The sequence below is a fragment of the Lacerta agilis genome, chromosome 5 (genome assembly GCF_009819535.1).
Source record: "Lacerta agilis isolate rLacAgi1 chromosome 5, rLacAgi1.pri, whole genome shotgun sequence".
In the NCBI taxonomy this organism is placed as follows: domain Eukaryota; kingdom Metazoa; phylum Chordata; class Lepidosauria; order Squamata; family Lacertidae; genus Lacerta; species Lacerta agilis.
Genome location: NC_046316.1, coordinates 51,811,925 through 51,837,985, shown reverse-complemented (window position 1 = coordinate 51,837,985; position 26,061 = coordinate 51,811,925). Strand labels below are relative to the sequence as shown.

The 26,061-nt window shown below is 42.9% G+C and overlaps 1 protein-coding gene across 1 annotated transcript in view; it reads right to left on the bottom strand.

Annotated features, from left to right (window-relative positions):
* COL17A1 (collagen type XVII alpha 1 chain) overlaps positions 1-26,061 on the bottom strand; it is a 61,807-nt gene that overhangs the window by 26,024 nt on the left and 9,722 nt on the right. The window contains exons 4-23 of the mRNA XM_033149734.1: positions 24,564-24,662; positions 21,906-22,037; positions 21,056-21,103; positions 20,312-20,347; positions 19,724-19,771; positions 18,962-19,105; positions 17,819-17,974; positions 16,908-16,979; positions 16,446-16,514; positions 15,333-15,413; positions 9,672-9,836; positions 8,868-8,957; positions 8,166-8,210; positions 6,379-6,528; positions 5,005-5,199; positions 4,160-4,189; positions 3,429-3,446; positions 2,204-2,257; positions 1,714-1,818; positions 560-622 (exon numbers count right to left, since the gene is read on the bottom strand). Of these exons, the coding sequence (XP_033005625.1) occupies positions 560-622; positions 1,714-1,818; positions 2,204-2,257; positions 3,429-3,446; positions 4,160-4,189; positions 5,005-5,199; positions 6,379-6,528; positions 8,166-8,210; positions 8,868-8,957; positions 9,672-9,836; positions 15,333-15,413; positions 16,446-16,514; positions 16,908-16,979; positions 17,819-17,974; positions 18,962-19,105; positions 19,724-19,771; positions 20,312-20,347; positions 21,056-21,103; positions 21,906-22,037; positions 24,564-24,662 (1,800 nt within the window). The remainder of the gene's footprint in view (positions 1-559; positions 623-1,713; positions 1,819-2,203; positions 2,258-3,428; positions 3,447-4,159; positions 4,190-5,004; positions 5,200-6,378; positions 6,529-8,165; positions 8,211-8,867; positions 8,958-9,671; positions 9,837-15,332; positions 15,414-16,445; positions 16,515-16,907; positions 16,980-17,818; positions 17,975-18,961; positions 19,106-19,723; positions 19,772-20,311; positions 20,348-21,055; positions 21,104-21,905; positions 22,038-24,563; positions 24,663-26,061) is intronic.

The window sequence follows — 26,061 nt, the reverse complement described above, 5'->3', positions numbered from 1 at the left end:
GGAATTATGTGATTTAAAGATGAACAAACAATACACTTGCAATCTCATGCATGCAAGTTTTTTGTAGCACCAAGACAACATGGTTGACATAAAAAATGCCAGCCTGTATTTCCCCCCCATTAATCTGGATTTACCATTTATAGGGGAAATCTGATAAAGTAAAGAAACCAGTTGCCAACAGCATGTTCGCAATATCTGAACAACCTGTTTGCAATATTAGATGTATCTAGAAGTACCCTTAGTCTACACTACAGTCTAGGACAAAAATAGATTTCTTTTAAAAACACATCAATGACCATACAGAGAATTTCTGTATGTAAACATATCAGAGGATAACTAAGAACTACTCCATTGTATTCTGAAATATACACCCAGTTTATTCTGAATAGCCTCAAATATTTCCTTCGTCACAAAAAAGCCAAGGAGTAAAAAAGTGAAGTACTATTAATGCGTTCAGCCTCACTGTTGCAACTCATGTTTCCCTCATAGATAACTGTTGAGCTTTTTTATTTGCGGTTTTTTTTATTTGTTGTTTTTCCTTGCTAGGGACTAAATTTACCTTTGAGACCAACAGAACCTGGGGCACCGGGGGGACCTTGAGGTCCTGGTTCGCCAGGAGTACCTGCAGAGTAAAACGTGAGAGAAATCCATTAAGTAACCTACTGAAGTTTCATGGCCCTGCACCATGAAGACCAACTACACAGCACTGATGTTTGTTATTATGTTCAGCCTTAGCAGGAAGATGCTTCTCTCCCTGACCCTGTTGATGCCAATGTGGTTGGTGGGGTTGGTTACATAGTCTGTGAGGTAGTCAGGTGACCCCATTCAGAATATAAGGTTACAGTTAGGTAGTGTTTTGGGGGGGGGGACAGCAGCTGAGTAGTGTTTTCCAACCCACTCTTTCGTCACCTCACCCCTCAACACCATGCGCAGAGAGACACATTCTGTGTAGGAACCAGAGTTCTATGGATACAGATACGGTATCGTTTTCCATGCCACAAAACAAACTCCCATTGTAGTTTCATTGTATGCCATTACTCATAAGAATGACTAAAGGCTGGTAGCCCCATTTACTTGGCATCTGAGGGGGATACAGTTGTGATCCCCAGCCCTGTTTGTATCTTTGATTAATGAGTAATTAAACTACAACAGACAGTACATTACTGGGAAACAAACTCATCTCTCAGCCCAACCTTTCTTACATTTATGTCATTTGGACAAATACCAGACTGTTACTGCCTTTTGCACAACAGTATTGCTGCCATTTTATGCGACTGTTGAAACTATCCAAGCACAGCTTATGTCATATTAAGGCAGTGTTTTTCAAACTATGGGGTTCCTAGGAATTTTATCTGGGCAAGCTTCCCCTGAAAGGCAACTTGACCATTACTACTGAACTGCCCCAGCAATATATACTAGATACAGGGGTGTCAAGTGTGTTTGGGGGTTTGTGTGGGGCAACAGAGCTCCAAAAGTCCTCGTCATTGCCAAGTATCACATCCTTTACAATGCATGGGATTTTCTATCATACATTCTTTGATAGACAAGCTGAAGTAGGAAGTGTAGCTTGAAAGTAGAAGTTTGAAAGCCACTGTTGTAAGAAAAAAACATCTATTTATTAAGAGGGCCTCCCTTCCTACAATATCTTTGTAATATTCATAGAAGTGGTCAACAATGTTAGGTGGGAAAGCAAGACACAAAATTATTGTTTACCTCTGTCACCTTTCTGTCCAAATCCAGGTGGACCAGGCTCCCCACGAGGTCCAGGAAGTCCCTCTCGCCCTCTTTGTCCCATGGGACCCTCCATGCCAGTTTCACCTGAAAAGAATTGAATCAGTACCTTAGAATCCAGGTCCCAACATATGCCACATTCTACTCAGTAAAGCCAAAAAATTTCCCCATGTCAGTAGCTGCTGACCGCTGCCCCATGTGCTGAGCCATTTCTCTGCAGCTTCTCAGGAAAATAACTGGAACTGCTGGATGCTACCTAATAAGGCAAGCAGTGTCACTTTGACTTCTCGGGAAAGAACCTTCCAGACTGACTTGGCCATTGACTCCTCCTGGGCTGGAAATATAAGAGGGCTTCCTGTCACAGTTGAAGCCTTGCTTGAGCAACAAGGTCTACCTGAGATCTAGTGTTTCTGGCCCTGCTTTCTGGCTTGCTCTCTGACCCTGATTGCTCATTATTCTTTGATCTGCTTACCCATGCTGCCTTTCTGTCCTTTTGGTCCTTCACGCCCAGGGATGCCAGGAATACCTGTTAAAACGACATTATTTTTATTTTTAGAAAATGAAACAAACAATGTTAAAAAGAGCTGTGCCACTAGCTATGCACTGCTACTTTGTGACATGTAAAGAAGCTGAAATGGAATCAGCATTAATATCTGAATTCAAGTTTTGATTGTTGCTTCAGATTCCACATTTTCAATGAACTGTGGCAATAACCAGAAGAATTGGTCCGAAACAGCATCAGTTTAAGGTTAAGTTTTAAAAAATCAGAATGTGGGGATCAAATACTGCGTTCTACTATGGAAAACCACTCCCAGATTTGATTTTAAATGAAGTCCAATATTGTATATATAATTTTCAGTATTTGAGTTCTACAGTTCTGCCTACTCCCCTGCACAGACCAATCCCCTCTCATCTTCCAATGCATATCATCTAATATAAAGGGACATGGGTGGTGCTGTGGGTTAAACCACAGAGCCTAGGGCTTGCTGATCAGAAGGTCGGCGGTTCGAATCCCTGCGACGGGGTGAGCTCCCGTTGCTTGGTCCCAGCTCCTGCCCACCTAGCAGTTTGAAAGCACGTCAAAAGTGCAAGTAGATAAATAGGTACCGCTCCAGTGGGAAGGTAAACAGCGTTTCCGTGTGCTGCTCTGGTTCGCCAGAAGCGGCTTTGTCATGCTGGCCACATGACCTGGAAGCTGTATGCCAGCTCCCTCGGCTAGTAACATGAGATGAGCGCTGCAACCCCAGAGTTGGACACGACTGGACCTAATGGTCAGGGGTCCCTTTACCTTTACCTAATATAAAGGCAATCTAAGTGCCTTACTGCAAATTGCTGCAAGTCAACTTGAAGGCACCGCTCTCTGAGCTTGTGATGTTCAGACTTGACAAAACAGATCAAGTTGCATAATACGGGTGCAGCAACTGATCACAGTGGGAAGGAGAGAAAATGAACAAGGTGTTCTATGGTAACAACGATTGTTGCTTAATATCAGATACTAAACAATTCAGCATTTAGACTATTGATTCCCCCCCCCCCCATTTCACATAATGATGGCATAATTAGAGCACCTTTACAGGTTTATTGCCCTGATTCCTAGTGGCCATGGAAGCTCTGTTGCACACACATGCTCACACACAAAGAAAAGTTACTCCAAATAAATTGTCATAGCACACAGGAACTGAGAATGGTAAACTCACCTGGGGTGCCCATATCACCTAAGACAGAACAAAAAGGACAGAAATGCATCAGTTGTGGGATCAAAATAAGGCTTTGCTCATTTTATCAACCCCTCTCTAATTACTGTCACACATGGGGGTAGTTCTGGGAGCTCATAAAAGACAGTGTCAAGGCCATATCTAAGTCAATCAGCTCTTCAGCTCAGCTGAACCAGTTTACTCCTTACACCTTTCTCTGTATTTCTTTGGAATAAATAATTTTTTCCTGTGAATTCTCTAAATTTTTAAACAAATTGGCTTGTGTCTAATGCTGCCATTCAGCTCATGCAACATACATCCCCTAGCGCAACAAAACTTTCCCCTCCTCTCTTCTCCCCTGCAGCCCCTTAAAAATGAGCACCCTCAAAATCTGCTTGAGAAGGTCGGGGGATTCTCTGGAGTAGGAGCACAGGGAGAGGAGGGGAAGGGGAAGTCCCATTGCACAAGTAGAACATTGCTTATGTAGTGTTGTATGCAATCCATTTAAACCAGTTTGAAACTGGCTTGAAAGTGGTTTATCTATCATGGCTTCCCATAGAGAATCACAAGAAAGAGAATCAACTTTCTCATAGAACCCCATTCTAGGTTGAGAATCATAATTATTGGGGGAGGCAAAACCCATCCTAAATACTTGTTCATTTCTATGACATGCATTACTGAAACTAAGAGAGATCCCTAATACATATCAAAACAGAGATGCAGCACACAGGTACCTTTCTGTCCTGGTTCTCCTTGGAAATAACCTGCAAAGGAAACAAAATGCTAGTCATATTTCTGTTGTGCAAATGACCCAAAACTACTTCTGGCTTAATATAATGACAGGAAGGCAGTGCAATTAAGTGGAATGTATGTGCAGTTTGTAAACCAAAAGCATTTTGTCCTAGAACCCTTTCAGTTGGCTATGGATCTTCTTTAGACTACTTGCCCATTATCACAAAATTAGGCTGCATAATGTCATCCAGTTTGAAATCTCTTAGAATGTTTATTTTTTTAAAAAATAATAATAATATTTATTAGACTTTTTCCAATTACAACCAAATTACAATCAATTTATAACACATTAAATCTCTTAGAATGTTTAAAGCCAAGGAGTAAACATGGCATGCTGGAGGTGTGCCAATGGCAGCCTAATTTGCTCCTAATTTTCCCAGCATCATGTCGTTTGATACAGCAGCTGTATCAAAGATAAGGATCCTCAGTACTGGGGGAAAGGAATGAATGTTCCACCTCTGGACATTTGGGTATGGCATTATTCCAGATAACCTCCAGAATTACACTTCATTCATCTGATGAAGTGTATTCTAATCCATTAAAACTTAGACCAGGAAAAAAAGAGATAGTCTTTAATTTTAGTTTACTTTAGTTTTTTGCTTTATACAAATATACGGATTGGTTTGGACTGACCTCAAAGTCCACATAATTCAATTATGCTTCATTCTCTCCCTCCAGTTTAATTGTGTTATGGCAAATTTAGGAGTGTAGCTAAAGAACACTACACATTTTCTGGCAAATACATTGCTTCATTACCTATCCTTGTGGAATTTTGTGGGCTCCTCACCTTTGCTTCGCTCCACATCCAGCCTCTTCTTCATTAAAAACCACAACTGATCGTCACTAATATCACCCTGTACTGTTTTATATCTCTCAGAATGTACAGAATGTACGTTTTCAACTGTGTTGGGTTGAACCTGCCAGCGGCTGGCTTGGGATTCAAGGATCTCTACCCGGGATCTCAGCTTCTTCACTTCTTCCGCTGAAAGACAGGTTAAAACAAAGAATTAGATGATCATTGCTTTCACAATTTGCATGTGTGAATACAACTTTAGTCCCACCCCTCCATGCTTCCATTCTGCTTTTCCAGAACTGGGATGAAACTTAGGGGTCCTCCAGGTGTATTCTACAACATGTTCTGGATTCAAAAATGGTACATTACTAGTGGATTTATTCTGCTTTTACTTGTGCTGTACATTAGCACTATCCAGAGGAACTACAGAACAACAAAACAGACAAAAAACAAACAAAACCCAGGCCATTTGTGATAGAAAAAGTAATAGGGTTTCACCAGGAAGTTTGGGATATGCACTGATTGGAAGTGAAGCAATGTGACTGCCCCCATGTTTTTGCAGACACAAACAGTATTGAAAGTGAGGTTTTGTGTGACTGCCCCAATACCATAATAATCACAAATAGTTATGAATATGGGGAACTTACTGAATACAAAATGCCTAGGGGTGGGGAGAGTGCAACAGAAAACGTTCTTGAATTGTGGGAAATTTAACTCAATTCTGATAGAGAGAGCTTCTTCCAAAGGAGTGAACAGTGGATTCTCAGAGGAGGATGTATGTGTGTATGTGTGTGTGATATATTTATCAGCTGGTAGAGCATGAGACTCTTAATCTCAGGGTTGTGGGTTCAAGCCCCATGTTAGTTATAAATACCCAGGACATTTTACCTAGGAAATTCTGTATCATCATATGACTGGCCAATCAACTCAGATTGGTCAGTTCTCTAACCGAAGTGAAAACATGTAATTAAGTTGAATTGTTCCTTTTCAGTGAAGGCATCCTTCCTGCATTGCTCATGGGGAGAAAAAGAGAATGACACTTGGGCTTCCCAGGTTCTTCACAGAGAACTTTGCCTAGATCCCTTCACCCTAGTCCTAAATAATTTAAGACCATGCTCTCATCATAATCAATGGCTTAACTTTCCTACCCATGTTTGTTTTGATTGCTCAGTAGTAACTGGTACAGAGTACTACTTGTGGGCTTCTTGCAGACTTCCCATAGGCACCTGGTTGGCCACTGTGACTATAGGATACTGGATTAGATTGGACATTAGCCTGATCCCGTTGGGCTCCTCTTGTGTTGTTACTAAGCCACCCCCTTCCTTAGCTGCAACCCATCACTTCTCCTGTTCATTTGTAATAACTTACCCAGAGCAATAAGCCCAAAGAGTAGACCAAGGAGAAGCAGCCAGCCTAGCAGCAAGCCTAAGAGCCACTTCCACCAGCTGCAACAGGAGGCACAGGGGCACCAGGCTGGAGCAGCTCCTGCTCCACCACATCCATCATCACCTCGGATTTCTATAGTGAGCAGAGACATAACAGTAAAAGCAGGTTAGACAAGGGAGTGTGGCTCCACAAAGGTGTAGGCTGGAAAACGTTCCAAGGTGCCCCACACAAATGTTTGTCAAGATTCTTTTAGTTACTGTCTTCCACTTAATGATTATTAACCAAATTTATAAATTGGCCTTCATCACATAGGAATTGCATAGCACTTTCCAACACAATCTGGGACGTGGGTAGCACTGTGGGTTAAACCACAGAGCCTAGGGCTTGCTGATCAGAAGGTCGGCCGTTCGAATCCCCGCGATGGGGTGAGCTCCTGTTGCTTAGTCCCTGCTCCTGCCAACCTAGCAGTTCGAAAGCATGAAGTGCAAGTAGATAAATAGGTACTACTCCAGCGGGAAGATAAATGGCATTTCCGTGCGCTGCTCTGGTTCGCCAGAAGCGGTTTAGTATGCTGGCCACATGACCCGGAAGCTGTACACTGGCTCCCTCGTCCTATAGAGCAAGATGAGTGCTGCAACCCCAGAGTTGTCCGCAACTGGACCTAGTGGTCAGGGGTCCCTTTACCTTTACCTTCCTTCCAAACAATCATATATATATATATATATATATATATATACACACACACACACACACACACACACACACACACACACACACACATATATATATATATATTAATTATTTGAAGTTATTTCCATAATGGCTTTATTTGGGAATCATGACAAACCATGGTTGATATAATGACTGGGATGAGTCGAGCCCCCTCCCTTTGGTTCATGAACTCCCGACTATTCCTTTCTCCCCTAGTACAGCTTTAATTAACCACATTTAGCTACCTCCTAAACTTAACTATGGGTTTCTGAAACAAGCCATCTTCAAAACTGCAGTAGTGTGAAGATGGCTTCTTTCAAACAAGCCAGTTAGGATTAACCATAGTTTGTGGGGCTTGAACAATGTGTCACACTGTGGTTATTAGAAAAATGGAAGCAATGTTTCCAAACCTCTCCTTATGGCTATGAAAGGAAAAGGGCACACCAAGCAGTGGGAAATTATTGCTCATTCCCACCATGGACCAGTTATGGTTCATCATGATGTCTGAACACAGCCATTATATTTATCTTTCTTTAAATGTAAAATCCCAAACTTGGTGAGGGTTGGTGTCATGAAGTGATTAAAATCACAAGCAATGAACCAGAAGTCCCCAGTTTAAGTATCTGCCAAAATCCATGGGAGTAAGAAAGATTTTAAAGCTTGACAAAAGATTTCAAATAGCGTTACATTTCCTCAGGGGAAACTCTCTAGCAACTGAAGTAAGGGAGACATCTGGGATTGATATTATGGACTCAGTAAAAGTACATGGAAACACTAAGTGAGCTCTTGTGCAGCTTCTGTTCACTTGTGAGGCACAGACAGGAGAACTCCCTGGTGGGCTGTGATTGCTAGTTGCAATCCCCAGTAGACTGGAGCATTTCTACTGGAGTGTCATTGACTTTAGTTGGCACGTTAAGGAACATTTGAGCTTTGGGTTGTAGCTCTGTTGTGCCTCTGCATACCAGCTGTTAATGGGGCTACATTTTACCGGTACCTAGTGACATTTTAAAGCTATAATCACTATAAAACATTTCTTCCCTTCTAAGACAGACACTCACCTGCATAAGTAGCTTTGTCCTTTGTTGAAATAGATCTTAGTCCTCCTATCAGAAAAACAAGAACAAATGCTAAATAGTCTTTCTACATGCAGTCACACTATTTCTAAATGAAATTCAAGCCAGGGCAACAGCTGCCAATCCAAACAAGGAAAATGAGAAAACAGTTGCAGTGTGGCTTCACTGATCAGAGAATAGGGCCACAATTTTGCAATTTTCATCATTAAGGGTGGTAAATATTAGACATGTTTCTGCAACCCACATTGGAATTGTTTTAAAATGAAAAAAGGATAAGAAACCCTTAAAAAATAATGGTGCAGAAGCATCTGCAAAAATAGAAAGCAACATTTGCAAACAATCATGCACAACCACAAGAAAGGTACCTTTAAAGAAAATGTTTCCCCCCAGAAAACACTGACTCACCCTAAAGCACTTCTTTCACCTATATGACTATAGCAACACCTCAATTATCTCCTGCACATGGCACTTTCTAACACATGTGTATAGGGGGAAAAACACTGTTTTATTATGTATAGGTGCTAGGAAGCAAAAAATTACAGCCAGTTCTCAACACGTGATTCCATGGTACAATAGCCACCTGCACAATTTTCATGTATGCTAGTGTACACAAGCGCACACATTTATTTCTATAGCTATGTTGGAAAAATATTATTCCCACTTCGAGACAGAGAATCAGAGGTTTACCATTTGTTTCTGATTTCAGATAGGAATCTCCAGCATAAGAGGAAGAGAAAGCCTGCTTGTCTTTCTTTAGGGTGTCTTCTGAATAACAGCCTGTAAACAGCCCAAACAAAATACATTCAGCAGTATCTCAAAGTAGATATCACACCTGGTTTGTCTGAACTGACCAAGTTCCAGTACCATTGGAACAATCTTCTTCCTCATTCATGTTGACTTAGTTATTATGGGGTGATTACATTGTCCACCAAAAATATGACTCCACTGCTCCCAGGATAACCACATAGCCACTGATTGTGCGAATACACAAGGACTGGAAACGAGCTCTCCACACTTCAGATCAGGGGTTTTAGAACCAAACCAGAAATGACTGGAAGAACCTTTTGGCAGATGCAACTTGCACTGCTCCCACAGATGCTCTCAATGGCAGCACAGACGGCTGGGCTAAGATCCACCACATGCTGGTCACTGGATACCTAATGAGATGTAGCACAACCAACCCCTGAAAAATACCTTGCATACATGCATCGTAGGACCAGTTTATATGTTACCACAAGAGTTTTACATAAACTACTTATAGTTTTTGAATATTCAGTGGTATATGAATCTTGTTAAACAATCAAACAGCATGGGAGCTGGGAGTCAGTTAACATTTGCATGGGAAGGAATTATGCTGCCTCCCCATTTAGACCTTACTAGAGTAGTAAACTAGACCATAGGAAGGCAGCTTCTACCCCACCAAAGTAATGTCTAAGTTAAGTCTAAAGCCACAAATGGGTGTAAGACATGAGAATGAGGCAGGAAACAAACCTCCACTGAGCCCAGTGCCGGAAGCACTGAAAACTTTTCCACTGTCCTTGGTCATGATCAGCAGCTCCACATCTTTCTTGGGAGCCACGTTCTCTTTCTCTAGGAGCAGAAACTTGCAGTCCTTGCGCAGGATGTCATCATTCTGAGAGCCTGTGGTAGTGGCAGCTGGAGGCCATTGAAAAAGGTAAAAGAAAATGAAAGCATGCAACTATTGCACAATAGCCCTATGAAGCTGTTGGCAGGAATCTGCCATTTCCCTGTAACAGCCTCATCATATATTTTGGGGACCTGAACATTTTTATTTCCACATTTAGGGGACAATCTCTTAGTGAAGATCTGTCGGCTGCCAGACTACAGAGTTTGGTGGTGGACCATGCTAAGTAGGTGGCATGCCAGATACACTACAAGCATGGCATCAATGCCAGGAGAAGGACTCAGACATGCTGGCAGAGTGGCTTCGCAGGCAAAGGGTTGGTCCAGTGGTTGCCAGGAGGACACTGATCAAGTTCTGAGGCTGTACATATGCATAGAGTGTGATATTTGAGCTCTTGGATCTCATCCTGCAGGGGAACCCAAGTTCTCCTGGGAGCAGTGTGTTGCTCCTTGTGCTGCTGAACTCATGTGCTGGAGGCACTGTGGCATCACTGCACTATGGCCATGCCCTCAGATCAGCTGGCATGGAATGGCTCCCTCTGTTCTCTGGCTGGTGTGAGTGCATAGCATCTGCCATGCCCTGGGATTGGTGGGCAATGCTGGTGTTGCCAAGGGTGCATATCTGAGGCATTTACATTTTTTTATTCCCAAGTGCTTTCTCTTTCTATACTGGACTCATGAGCACATGTTGGATAGAACAGTTGTTCTGCCGGTGTAGCGGCAACTTATCTCTGGCCTCAGTGTAATTGCAGTAGAGGATTGCTTTGCCCATTTTCAGACAGTTATTTAAAACTCCACAAATGTTGGAATGCAAATTGGGTTACGAATTTATGCTGGGTAGAAAGACACTTTTGCTAACACTTTCAGTACATATATAACAGGGGAAAGCTCCATCTACTGAATTCCTGCCATAGTTGTTAAAGGCACTGGAACATGCTAGGGGAAAAAAAGGTAAACACCCTGTCCAAAAAGGATGTACTGTATCCAAAATATATTTCTACTAGGGTCTTTTGACCCTTTCTGCTGTAGGCTCAAATGTAAATTTAAATATTTGGACTATCAAAATGTCATTTTCAGTATTTGGACTGTATAATGTCAATTTCAGTATCTAGACTTGTAAATGTCTAGTTTCATTCTGTGCTTTGACACCAAAAGCACCAACATCAGCAAAAGCACAGGGTGGAAAAAATCTATATGGGTGAGAACAGGGAATAAATCCTATATGGGTGACAGCAGAGTTTGCTGCTGTCTTGATTAAAATATGTTCTTTTTTTAGTAATAATGGGTTCATGGAATTGCCATGCAAGCAACTGCTGCCTTTGATTTATTCAACGACTATGAAGAAATGTTTCTGTGAAGACCATTTGGCATAAAGTTTGAATTAAGGACAATTATATTAGTTTTGCAATTAGACTTCATGATGTAAATCCAAATCAGCTCCACTTTGAGAAAAATGGCTGCAAAACAGGCACTAGGGAGAAGATTAATCTGTTCTCCAAGCGCTTTAGTGCACTAGGCCTTTATTCTTATTTTCAAAATGCAGCAGCTGCATCTAGTGGATAGTCTGGATAACAACACACATCAGTAGGGGCTGATGGGAATTTCAGTCCTGTGATATCTGGAGTTCAGTTTACTTCCCAACATTTCTACATCAGTTTGTAATTCTTATTTTTTTTAAAAAAAATTCTCAGCATTTTAGTGCAAATTTATCCTAATAGGCATTTTTTGGTATGCAATTTTTGCAAGGAGTTTTCCCTAATATAATGTATTTTTATATTGTTGTGTGTTTGCCGGGGATGGTCAGTCTGTATGAGGCCCTGAATCCAGCAAACATTTCTATACATGAAAAAAATTGCCACTTTGTTGTTGTTCAGTCGTTCAGTCGTGTCCGACTCTTCGTGACCCCATGGACCAGAGCACGCCAGGCACGCCTATCCTTCACTGCCTCTCGCAGTTTGGCCAGACTCATGTTAGTAGCTTCGAGAACACTGTCCAACCATCTCATCCTCTGTCGTCCCCTTCTCCTTGTGCCCTCCATCTTTCCCAACATCAGGGTCTTTTCTAGGGAGTCTTCTCTTCTCATGAGGTGGCCAAAGTACTGGAGCCTCAACTTCAGGATCTGTCCTTCTAGTGAGCACTCAGGCCTGATTTCTTTGAGAATGGATAGGTTTGATCTTCTTGCAGTCCATGGGACTCTCAAGAGTCTCCTCCAGCACCATAATTCAAAAGCATCAATTCTTCGGCGATCAGCCTTCTTTATGGTCCAGCTCTCACTTCCGTACATTACTACTGGGAAAACCATAGCTTTAACTATACGGACCTTTGTCGGCAAGGTGATGTCTCTGCTTTTTAAGATGCTGTCTAGGTTTGTCATTGCTTTTCTCCCAAGAAGCAGGCGTCTTCTAATTTCGTGACTGCTGTCACCATCTGCAGTGATCATGGAACCCAAGAAAGTGAAATCTCTCACTGCCTCCATTTCTTCCCCTTCTATTTGCCAGGAGGTGATGGGACCAGTGGCCACGATCTTAGTTTTTTTGATGTTGAGCTTCAGACCATATTTTGCGCTCTCCTCTTTCACCCTCATTAAAAGGTTCTTTAATTCCTCCTCACTTTCTGCCATCAAGGTAGTATCATCAGCATATCTGAGGTTGTTGATATTTTTTCCAGCAATCTTAATTCCGGTTTGGGATTCATCCAGTCCAGCCTTTCGCATGATGAATTCTGCATATAAGTTAAATAAGCAGGGAGACAATATACAGCCTTGTCGTACTCCTTTCCCAATTTTGAACCAATCAGTTGTTCCATATCCAGTTCTAACTGTAGCTTCTTGTCCCACATAGAGATTTCTCAGGAGACAAATGAGGTGATCCGGCACTCCCATTTCTTTAAGAACTTGCCATAGTTTGTTGTGGTCGACACAGTCAAATGCTTTTGCGTAGTCAATGAAGCAGAAGTAGATGTTTTTCTGGAACTCTCTAGCTTTCTCCATAATCCAGCGCATGTTTGCAATTTGGTCTCTGGTTCCTCTGCCCCTTCGAAATCCAGCTTGCACTTCTGGGAGTTCTCGGTCCACATACTGCTTAAGCCTGCCTTGTAGAATTTTAAGCATAACCTTGCTAGCGTGTGAAATGAGTGCGATTGTGCGGTAGTTGGAGCATTCTTTGGCACTGCCCTTCTTTGGGATTGGGATGTAGACTGATCTTCTCCAATCCTCTGGCCACTGCTGAGTTTTCCAAATTTGCTGGCATATTGAGTGTAGCACCTTAACAGCATCATCTTTTAAAATTTTTAATAGTTCAGCTGGAATATCATCACTTCCACTGGCCTTGTTGTTAGCGAGGCTTTCTAAGGCCCATTTGACTTCACTCTCCAGGATGTCTGGCTCAAGGTCAGCAACCACATTACCTGGGGTGTATGACACCTCCGTATCTTTCTGGTATAATTCCTCTGTGTATTCTTGCCACCTCTTCTTGATGTCTTCTGCTTCTGTTAGGTCCTTTCCACTTTTGTCCTTAATTGTGGTAATCTTTGTACGAAATCTTCCTTTCATATCTCCAATTTTCTTGAACAAATCTCTGGTTTTCCCCATTCTGTTATTTTCCTCTATTTCTTTGCATTGCTCGTTTAGAAAGGCCCTCTTGTCTCTCCTTGCTATTCTTTGGAAATCTGCATTCAATTTCCTGTATCTTTCACGATCTCCCTCGCATTTTGCTTGTCTTCTCTCCCCCGCTATTTGTAAGGCCTCATTGGACAGCCACTTTGCTTTCTTGCATTTCTTTTTCATTGGGATGGTTTTCGTTGCTGTCTCCTGTATAATGTTACGAGCCTCCATCCACAGTTCTTCAGGCACTCTATCCACCAAATCTAAATCCTTGAACCTGTTCTTCACTTCAACTGTGTATTCATAAGGAATTTGATTTAGATTGAATCTTACTGGCCCAGTGGTTTTTCCTACTTTCTTCAGTTTAAGCTGGAATTTTGCTATAAGAAGCTGATGATCTGAGCCACAGTCAGCTCCAGGTCTTGTTTTTGCTGAGTGTATAGAGCTTCTCCATCTTTGGCTGCAGAGAATATAATCAATCTGATTTCGATGTTGCCCATCTGGTGATGTCCATGTGTAGAGTCGTCTCTTGTGTTGTTGGAAAAGAGTGTTTGTGATGACCAGCTTGTTCTCTTGACAGAACTCTATTAGCCTTTGCCCTGCTTCATTTTGAACTCCAAGGCCAAACTTGCCAGTTGTTCCTTTTATCTCTTGACTCCCTACTTTAGCATTCCAATCCCCTATAATGAGAAGAACATCCTTCTTTGGTGTCATTTCTATAAGGTGTTGTAAGTCTTCATAGAATTGATCAATTTCAGTTTCTTCAGCACTGGTAGTTGGTGCATAAATTTGGATTACTGTGATGTTAAAAGGTCTGCCTTGGATTCGTATCGAGATCATTCTATCATTTTTGAAATTGCATCCCAGTACAGCTTTCGCCACTCTTTGGTTGACTATGAGGGCCACTCCATTTCTTTTACGCGATTCCTGCCCACAGTAGTAGATATGATAGTCATCCGAACTGAATTCGCCCATTCCTGTCCATTTTAGTTCACTGATGCCTAGGATGTCAATGTTTATTCTTGCCATCTCATTTTTTACCACATCCAGCTTTCCAAGGTTCATGGTTCTTACATTCCAGGTTCCTATGCAATACTTTTCTTTACAGCATTGGACTTTCCTTTCGCTTCCAGGCATATCAGCAACTGAGCGTCCTTTCGGCTTTGGCCCAGCCGCTTCATCAGCTCTGGATCTACTTGTAGATGAGGCCCTGAATCCAGCAAACATTTCTATACATGAAAAAAATTGCCACTAGCACGTCCTCAATAGTGCCTATGACATCACTAGTGACACAACCCCACCTCCCCATTCCATGGCAGACATGTGTATATTATGGATTGCAGAAAAGATACCGTCAGTGGCGGAGGAAGCCGCTTGACCGCCCGGGGCGGCAAACGGAGGCACCCCCTGGGGGCGGGGCATCCTGACGCTTGCATTGTGACGTCATGACGCACATCAGGACGGACTGTGCATGCACAGTCCTCCGTACTGGTGCTGCTGCTCCCGCGGCAACCTTGCGAGCCACCAAGCATAAAAAGCAGCACAGACAGGGTAGCCCCACGAGCCACCGATCGCTCCGTGGCTCACAAGGTCGCCACGGGAGCAGCAGCGCCGGCCCGGATGAAGTGCACATGTGCGACATTCCGCACATGCGCACTCCGTCCAGGCTAGCGCTGCTGCTCCCGCAGCAACCTTACGAGCCACTGCTGCACAGACGGGGTGCCATGCCAGGCGGCGGGGCTCGGCTTGGGGAGGGGCGGGAGGGGCCGCAGAGTGTCACCCCCCTCCCCTGGAACACAGGGCGCCCCGCCCCCATCGCCCCCACCTTCCTACGCCACTGGGTACCTTCCCATCAGTTATATATAGACTGGTTTTCCATATAATGCAAAATGAAAATGAAGATTCACCAGTTGTAGATGAGGTGGACACACCAGTGCTAGTCACACCATAGCTCTGGGTTGTATTTTTCTTTGCTCCATATGCTGTTGCTAATAAAGGAGAAGAAAAGAAAACTGCTTCAGTTCACAGTTTGTGGAAGCCAAAGAAAGAGATCTAGACATCTGCTTCCCCACCACTACCAATTTATTAAAAAAAAAAAAATTGGGAGTAATACAGAGGGAAAGGTATCTCTTTGCAAAGAGTTGAAAGTTACTAATAAATAATATTTTATTTCATTTTATTTAAGTTCAAAGTGTTTCAATGCAATTATCCAAACAACCCTGTAAGGCAGGTGAGTATTATTGTGATACCTTGGCAGTACTTAGGTACCTAAGCGATGCCATGGCCTTCTGTATCCACATCATATGTTCTATCACTGTCTATGGCCAGGGCCAGCCCACAACATTTTGCTGTGTGAGATGAAGGACCAGAAAGCACCCCTTTCTCCACTCCATGTACAGAAGCCAGCCAGAGGGGCAGCTGAATCTTGCTTCAACAGTAGAAATGGGACAACTTCTTGCACTGCATTTGAAGCATCAGTCTCAGCTCAGTATGTGAGTGTGTTGTTGCAGACAGAGCAGCTCCAGGACTCCAGTTAATCCATAGCTAAGACCTGTGCCTCTCTGAAGACTAATGATAGCTGCTATGAGCACTCTGTGTATGCTCTTTAACTATGCTGTTTCTGAACAAGTTTATTTTCTTCAGTAAAGTTTTATCCTGTTTATGAAGTAGATTAATTTACCCTTGCGCAACAGAGTGGAGGCGGGTATCAGGAAGAACAATCAAGGGGCTGCTACTTATCATAATCTACCACCTGAGGTGTTTATTTCATGTTGCCAAATGCTGGGGCCAGGTTTATAGTCCAGTGCCTCACTCGGAGCATCCAGTCGTAACTGAAGTTAGTGAATACGCACAACATCAAACTGTCTATAAAGGCCTGTCTGAGGCTAATGCATGGCCAACATATACAGAAATAAGGATTTAAAAATATTCCATGAGGAGCTGAATTTCTCAAGTATATGTATGTCACCAAAATGGCTCATAAACTAGGTATTTTCATAACTAGGTATTTTCAACCTTACCTGCGGTTGTGGTTGCAGTATTGGCAACACCAAGTGTGCTTGGAGCCAGGTTGTTCTGAACACCAAATACTGCAAATATAAATATCCTGGGGTGAGGTGCAAGGTTTTTTGTTTTTGTTTTTTAAAAAGCAAACAGCCATAGTGACTCCCCACACGTAAGAATTGTCTGAAATTAACCACTCCCTAAAATTGAAGACTTTCCCTACACTGCACCTAATAAACTTCAATAACTTTATCTTCAATAAAAACTTTTTTAAAACCCTCTTCTGCAGGAGTTCTAAGCCATCCCTCAAACAGGCATTTCTGTTTACAGAGCGGGAGCTTTAAAAGTATCCCACAAACTAGTCCAGGTGTGCTGATGCCACTGGCATGAAGAACTGGAGACCAAACCCTTTGCATATCTCTCTCCTGATGGCCATGCATCTTGACAGGTGGGATCTAGGAGGGAGGGAGAAAACGCACCTGTGGAAGAACTGCTGAGACCAGCATGCAGAGCTGGGGAACTGGGAGCCAAGTTGTTTGGGACGCCAAACACTGTGGAGGAAGGTAGGGGGGGAAAGTAAGAGACTGATGACTATGTAGGTGAGGTCAGAAAGCTTCCAACACATCTGGGACGTGACACAAATCACTTGTCCTGTAGCAGAATGATCAGTAAACTTTAAACTTTTCCATTTGAAGTCCACACACTGAAAGAAGTCTCTAAAACATGGCGGAAGGGTAAACTGTGACCCTCCAGATGTTCTATCTGGACAGCTCCTGCCATCAGTGACCATTGACCATGTTGGCTGGGGCTTATGGGAGCTGGAGTCCAACAACATCTGGAGGCCATGTTTCCCATCCCTACCCTAAAACCACTGTGCTTCACCCTTTGCAGACGTCTACCCTAATCTTGCAAGCTGCTGTTTAGTTGGTTGCTTCACAACTATTCTTTTATTGGTATTTAATTGCTTTATTAAATTTGCTTTATTAAATTTATTTGCTTTATTAAATTTAACCTTCCATTGAATAATATATATGTCTGAAGTGAATGAGTTCAGTAGAGGGCACACATCCCACCCTGATCCAATATATTGACCTCAAATTCCAACAGTCACTCAGGCAATTTGGCCTGAAGGGGAAATTCCTTCCCAACTTTCCAATATGGTTAGCACTTATACCCGGGTGGTGAAGGCAAGTTCTGAAACCAACTGAGGAATGGCAATGAAAATGTAGGAAAGCAATGGTGATACAGAATATCCACCCTGCATGCTTCCTTCTTGGTCTTTAAGACTTCTGGGATTGAATAACCACAACTGGCCATCTCATGATTTCCAGAAAAAGTTATCTCAGAGCTTGTCTGCACAATTGCTATGACCGCTGCTGTGAACACGTACCTGATCCAGTAGAATGTGCTGCCGTGTTCATCAAAGAAGAGCTTTGAGTCATGTTGTTGTGGTAGCCACCGAGAGACGACCCTGCAGGCAGGGTGGAGGACCACATGTATGGTGGGAGTGCCGCATTCAAGATGGTCGTGTCGTATGTCCCTGACACTGGAAGAAAAATAAAACAAGCAACATTAAAAACCATATTTCTTTATATACAACGCATGATCCTTAGGCAATGTGATTTCTTTTTCTGTTCCTCTCACCTAAACAGCACCATAAAATATGAAACTTGGTCTAATCTGTTTTTTGGTGCTTCCTTTTAAAAAAACAAACAAACAAACAAGTTTATATAGTCTTCAGAGTTATAGAGAAAAGCATTAATATGTGCTTCAAATTGGTTTTAAAGCAGGCATGGCTAACCTGTGGCTCTCCAGATGTTGGACTGCAACTCCCATCAGCCCCAGCCAGCATGGCCAATAGGGATAATGGAAGCTGTAGTCCAGCAACATCTGGAGGGATACAGGTTTCTCATCCCTGTTCTAAAACATCATAAACCGATGGTGATCCCTAGCACAGTTTTCAGTGGCCATGGAATTGGACATCAGCAGAGATCCCTTGTTTGATTCAAATTCTTTCCTTGCCCTCCTCACATTGAGCATATTTGCTTCCTGCAGTTGCTTCCTATTTGTCAGGAGTCACTCCTGAGTTCTGACCTTCTAGCTTTTAACTAACACCTCTGCCCTGGTCTTTAGTCTAAAACAGGGGTGGGAAACCTATGAACTACAGCTCCTATCACCTGTGATCATTGGCCATGGTGGCTGGGGCTGATGGGACCTGGAGTCCAGCAACACCTGGAGGGCCATAGGTTCCCCATACCTAGTGTGAAACTACTTTTGATGAAACTAAAAAAAGAGAGTTTTGCAATGGTGCCACTCAATCACTGCCAAGAGATTAAGGACTGAAGCTGTTATACATCACTCCACTTTTTGGATATTAGGAAAAAGCATGCACCTTTGGACAATCCTGTGATCCTTGTGCTGTTGGCCTGAAAAGAAGACATACATTTGCAGCCTCTGCCACCCTCTCCACCTTATTCTGTGGTTTGATAGATTAGAAATATGCTGGAATTCCTGGAGTCCAGCAATGAGATACCTGATTGGCTGCTCTCTGTCACCATTTTGGTTTCCACAACAGCTTTTTTAGGTATCGGGAGTGTGCTTGATGGGGACCGAGTTGGGCTAGCACTAGCTGACCGACTTCCCCGAAGTAGTCGTTTGACATCGTCCAATTCTGTCCCTAAAAGAGAAGAGAGATATTGGAGACTTAAGGCCAAAACTTGACAATGTAGGTAGAAAATTAAAAGCATTATGTTGGTAGAAAATTGTATGCTTTATATGTTTGGGTCTTAAAAATGACAGATGCATCTGAAGATGGATAGAGCTGAATGGTGCAGGCCAAAGCTACACACACTATACCTTCAAAGCATATTCTTTCCCTCAAAGACTTCTGGACACTGTGGTTTACCCCTCGTAGAGCTACAATTCCCAGCAACCCTTAACAAACCACAGTAACTAGAATTTGGGGGGAGGGTGGAGAACGTGCTTCAAAATATAGTGTGTATGCAACCCTTGTCTCTGTTCTGGCTGCCCCCCCACATCAAGGACTCCTCCTCCCTTGAGGCCACAAGTAATTTCTTCATTGGATTACAGTGATCCTCGCTCCTCGTGTATTTTTGTCAACCCTATATACAGTTTCTGGCTAACAGGTATTAGGAAAATATCAGATGGCATCACGGAAAAAAAGGGCTACCAAATGGTCAGAGGAAGAGTTCATCACTACAACTACTGGATTATTCATCAAGGAGATTCAGCTACCCTTTGTTCAAGTCCACAAAAAAACAGCTCAAGCACTTACACCTGGTTGATGGAGAAGCACTCTGCAGCCTCACTCGAATTTCACTCTCTGTACAAGACAAAATGAAAGAAGAGGCTTATTGTGAAGGGAGATGTAATGGTAACTGGATAGCCTGTACACACCATTGGTATGAAGAAGGTTCATTGCTGCTGGTTGTTAGCTTGGCATTTGGTATGTTCTGTCAGTATTTAGACCACACGCAGCAAAGTTTGATAGGGACAGAATACTAATTTCTCCTACACCATGGCTTGTCTAATCATTTATTTTATGAGTTTATTATTATAATGCAATGGTGACAGGAACTTTTATAAAACTGCACTCTGATTACATTCTTAGACCTCCCACCAGCCTAATTTTCCTTTTACATAATATGTGTTGACATTTCAAAGCGTTGCTTTCCTCAGTAGCAACCTGCAATGCCTCATCATAGCAAACCACTTTTTTATAGAAAACTTGTGTGACTTGGCATTAAAGAAAAAAGCTTTTAGAACAAACAAACAAACAAACAAACACTTGGCATGCCCACACACTCTTGGGCATGCCCAAATTAACTCTTTGGATCTCTGCAAAGTGTATATTATATCTTACCACGAGTTTGGCTTCGTCCCCTGGTAGCAGAGGAACCTGTGAAAGCCAAGGAAAATGTTAAATGGAATTGTTTGAAATTTTATTTTGAAAAACTGTGATCAAGATGAGAAGGTTGACGAAAATCCAGAATTCTTTAAGGGAAAGAAGCTTCTTTGAATGACCTGCTTTAAAGGTACAGTTTCCAATGAAAACATTGGAAGAATGATTTATGCTTCCAGTGACAGGGGAATGAGATCCTATATCACTCTTTATCCCCTCCGATGCCACCCAGCTTCCTAGGGCCTGATCTGTAAGAGTCCTGTATTGCAGTAGTTCAGCCAGGAATGGGAAGCACTGGCAGTACAGTGGTAACTGGCTCTTGGGCTTTCTTTCAGCTTCCCGGGACTCAGGTATTCACACTGGCACAACAGAGATGGAGTGGGAAAGGGGTATGCTTCTGCTGCCTGTTACTTTTGTAGATCAGGCATTTGCATATTATCTCCAAATATTAGACACATGCATTTCAGCTTCTTATCTACAAAAGCCAGAACTATTAGAAAGATTCTATTTCTTTCTAAATGCAAAGCTCTGCACCAGATGGAAACATGACAGCTAAGAAATATACTCAAATCTGAGTCGTTTCCATAATTCATTCTAGTGCAAGAGTATAGGGATTTTTCAACATTTTGAACTCCCTGACCATAAGGCATTTAATATGCACCTGCCCTCAAGTTGGCCTTCATAGTATTAATAATAGAAATGTACCAAAATCTTTTCTTGGAAACTCTGGAGAGGAATTTGCACTGGAGCTCCCTGCAGGGAAAAAACAAGAAGATTTCATATTAAAACTTAACTGCATGTGTTATAAGGAATGGGGAATTTCAATAGTATAACGCATCAGCATCGTGGTATATAGAGTATCCTGTAGTTTTCTCTGGAATTAAAAGGTGTCCCAAGGACATATGTAGAAGATCTATTGATTAGTTTGCATTATAAGTCAGGAAATGATCTTGGCAAAGTGTAGAGAGAGGATTATCACTGCTGACGAAAGTGTTATATTAGACAATGGATTACAGTGCTATATTCCAAAAAGCTAAAAGGATCATGAATTGATATGACAATGGGGTGGGATTCATTGGAATAAAAAAAGGGTCAAAAGTAGCAGAAGTACTGTAAAGGGCAAGTATACACTGGCCAGGTTCACATGTCACGGTAAGCCAAACCACGGTGTCCCGGGACCACATAATTGTGTTGGATCCCAGAGAAGAGCTTGCACCAGCTTTGCTTCTCTCTGGTTCTTTGAGCACAGCGCTGCAGCTAAACTGAAAGTTTGGCTTAGCGTGTAATTTGAATCTGGGATTGTGGTTAAGGTCTCTCCTCCTCAAACAACATCTGTAGCCAAGGCTTGTGCTATGGTTACAGACAGTGGTTAAGCAAAAGACCAAAATTTGGGTCAGCTAGAAGGACCAGGAAAGATCAGAGTGGGTACGAGCTTCTCTGAAGGAATGAGCACATTTGTGAGGTCTCTGTAAACAAATGAAGCAGGCTTCTAGGATAGCTGCATGATTAGCCAATGTAATCTGTGCACCCCTTAGTTTCCTTGAGACTATGATACCTTCATATGCTGCATGGCGAGTGGAATAGGTTTTTCGTTCAAAGGTTGAGCCTGGTGATTTGGTAAGAGTAGAAGAAGGAGTGATGGCTTGCTTGTAGGAGGAAGAGGAGGTATTCGTTCTAGCATTTCCACCTACAGATGAAACAAAACCTCCTAAAATGTATGTACAATCGACCAGACTGTGATGGAAATGACAGTCTGGTCTTTAATTTAGTATTTATTACTTAGAACAGGAACCTTTTGCAGCCCAAGGGTCACATTTGCTATTGGGCAACTTTTGGGGAGGGGGTAAACCATGCCAGGGTGGGCTGAGCCAGAGACAAAAGTGGGCACAGCAAACGTTTAACCTTTGTATAGCAGGCAGGTTCGTACACATGGTCGTAAACCCCTCTCCATCTTCCGTTCAGCCAGCAAGAGGCTTTCATCCAATATAGCGCTAAGTAACAATCCCATCAGCTCAAGGCTTTACACTCGCATAACAGGCCTGTACCCTGCTCCTCCTCCCACAGACACCATGAATCTTTTCTGGGGGGGTTCCCTTAACCCTCCAGAGCAGATTTGGGTGTGTGGGTGGGTGTGAGGAGAGAAAACAGGAATCCCATGGCACAAGCATAAATCCTTCTGCTGGGATGGTTACTTAGAGTTACGCTGAATACAAGCCATAGCCTTAAGAAGTCAATGACATTTGGGGTCTCATATAGTCACTTAGGGGCTTTACGGAGTATTTCAGTTTCACAAAAAGCCTGTTTGGTTTGTTACAAATTGCAAAGTTTGTTGAAGTGTGGATTTTGAAGGCTGAGTGTGTCTTGGTTTGCATATTGTTTCAGGAACTGAGTTAAGTAGGTTTGCCTTTAAATGCAAACTAAATCAAACCCCACCCAAATCCTACTTGGAATAGTATGGTTAAAATGTGGTTTGTCAAAAGTCCTGGTCGCTGCATATATTCTGCCCTTGGATTTTCATGAGGACTCCAGAAGCAGAGGGATAGCTGTGATCTAACATGATGCAGTCATGTGAATACTGGGTGAATGCCATGCTCCAAATTATGAAGAGAGAATGTACCCTTTGTAATCCCAGGAAGAGGGCTGTTCTCGTACATTTGCTTGTACTTCTGAATCTGGTGTCATTCAGTGGCTTCCCCATTAAACTGTTTGAAAAACAATGAACTTTTGTGAGGAAGCCTTTGCTTCCCTCCTCCGGCCTGCTCTCCAATTTTTACGCTGACTTGGAACACACAGACTTAAGACACAGAAACATCAAGAGTTTTATTAACTCAAACTGCTCTGGCTCTTTTAATGTGGCTGTGAGCATCATACTTTCAATAGGGAAATTCCAAGAAGCCATTTCAATCAGGACCATTACAAGAAAACATGCTAATATGTTCCATATTAACTAACTAGGGCAGGCATAGGCAACCTTCGGCTCTCCAGATGTTTTGGCCTACAACTCCCATGATCCCTAGCTAACAGGACTAGTGGTCATGGATGATGGGAAATGTAGTCCAAAACATCTGGAGAGCCGAAGGTTGCCTATGCCTGAACTAGGGGCATTACTTCTCCTTCTAGGAGGTGACTGTGTGGCCTATGGAGAGCTTTACACCTGGAAGGTTTTATAAAGTTTCGTGAAGTTGTGTGAGGTCTTTCCTGTCTAGGCTACCTTCCAGTGGTTCTGTTGGGGCTGGACTTTGGGGCTCCAATGTCCTACAATCCAGGGGTCTTCAAATGACTGCCAGCAATGATGGCAGAGGGTCCCCTCTGCAGTAAAGAGCTTGCTGAGGCTCCAGCAACAGCCACCACCTTCATTTCCCCAGAGTGTCTTCAGAAAAAAGAGGAACTCATGGGAAATGGAGATGGTGGCTATTGCTGGAGCCTCTTTAGTAAGGAAAAGGGAGTTTCTTCCTGCTGGAAAGGGAAGGAGAGCAGTGACCAGGGTGGTGGAGGTGGGTGAGAAGGTGGCAGAGCAACAAGATTGGCAGAGCACTGGGAGAGAAGGCAGGACAGCAGCCCAGGTGGCATGTTGGGAGAGAAGGGTGTAGCCAGGGTGGGAGTCCCTGGAGGTCTCTTTGCCCAGGCCCCCTCAAACTTGGCAGTGTTGTCGGCCTCATCAGAAGAAAATATCAAGGCACACCCACACAGCCTGTTTGGAGTTTTCCAGTGGGCAGTGGATGGGCAGTTCCTTGGGTGTCTAAATGGATGCCTTCCATGTTCTCTGCAGAAAGGCTATTCTAAGGCAAACCAAATATGTTTATACAAAAAACTAATGCTTATTTGCAGCTGTTTTTATTTGATTCCTCTGTACCCCTGTGTGCTGAGCCCAAAAAGAAGTGCCAAGAAAAGACAGAACCACAGAAGATTGCAAGGAAATATAATTGTGTGGTGATATTTCCTGGAAGAATAATAATAAAAAAACACCAGTTGTATAAACTCCCACCATTTACCACAAAAGGACCCTGTTTCCAGATTTTAAAGGACATCTCTGGGCAAGGACTCTTTCCCTCCTCTTGTAGTTCCACAAAAGCTCAGAGGAGGAATGCTTCTCCCACACATACACACAGCACTTGTCACTTTTGAGTTGTAAGCTTCTGCCCTTTCTCCCCACACCTTTTTATGTTCCTCATTTATGTTGTTTCCCTTTCCCTTCAGTCTGAGAACCACTTACTGGCTGTCACATAACTGCTGCCGTGGGTGTATGTCCTTTTCTCCACTCCACCTCCTCCACTATAAGCCGTTGATTTGAGGCTGCTGGTACTGCCTCCTTCTGTCAAAGTAAACACAACATGAGATTCTGTGGGTGGGAAAAGAGGACTGCGGAATAATATAGGGGCCTTTCGGTGGGGCCATATAGAAGAAGAAGAAGAAGAAGAAGAAGAGGAGGAGGAGGAGGTTGGATTTGATATCCCGCTTTATCACTACCCGAAGAAGTCTCAAAGCAGCTAATGTTCTCCTTTCCCTCCCTCCCTCACAACAAACACTCTGTGAGGTGAGTAGGGCTGAGAGACTTCAGAGAAGTGTGACTAGCCCAAGGTCACCCAGCAGCTGCATGTGGAGGAGTGGAGACACGAACCCGGTTCACCAGATTACGAGTCTACCACTCTTAACCACTACACCACACTGGCTCTCATGAGCATGCCTCATATATATGGTGTCAAACAACCATATGATTTTTAGAAGACATCTGAAGGCAGCCCTGTACAGGGAAGTTTTTCACGTTTGATGCTTTATTGTGTTTTAATATTTTGCTGGAAGCTGCCCAGCGGCTGGAGCAACAGAGTCAGATAGGCAGCATTTAATAATAGAATGATGATGATCAATTTCACAGAAATAACATAAGACTAGACTACCCTTCCCCAAACATGCTGGGGCTGATGGGAACTATAGTTCAAAACAGTGCTTTTTTCCTAAAAAAAAAAAGTGTTTAGTGGTACTCTCATTTTGACTCAAGAAAATTACCATTTTATAGTTCAATTCGGGGGAAATAAATATAGTAAATGGACAAAAGTACAAAGATTCACAAAATGTTTAGGGGTATGCATACCCCTGCGTCCCCCCAGAAAAAATGCACTGCTTCAAAACAACTAGAGAGTACTACAAGGTTGAGGAAAAGCGGACTGGATTAATTCCTCTCAAGAATAGGGTTGCCGCATGGTCAATTTTGAACTGACTAGGTGGGTCCCCCTGCCTACACCCACATGTGTCATACTTGCAACACAGCTTCAGTGCTAGAAAACAGACCACTTTAAATCTACTTAGCTGAAATGAGAATTACATTCCAGTGAGAAAGGGAAGGCTAGAACCCTAGTCAGAAGAGTTGTACGATCAAGAGCTATTAACACTGCTTAGCACTCCCCTTAAAATTACTCTGGTAAAGAAACCACACCACAGATAGTGTGGCTGGCCAAAAGTTACTCAGCAAAGGTGCTCGATATCAAACTCAAACAGCTGTTTTAGTCAACACATCCCATCCCACCCAGGTCTTTCCAAGCTGAAAGTGTGAAGGGAAGTTACATCATCAAGGACAATGCGGACCGAGGTCATGCAGAAGCCATGGGAGAATGGGACCAATTGATATTTAGAAACAACAACCCTCTACTGGCAATGTTCCTTGGCTCAGAAACAATATGATCTAACTGGATTTCGTTCCATAAATTCTTCTGAGC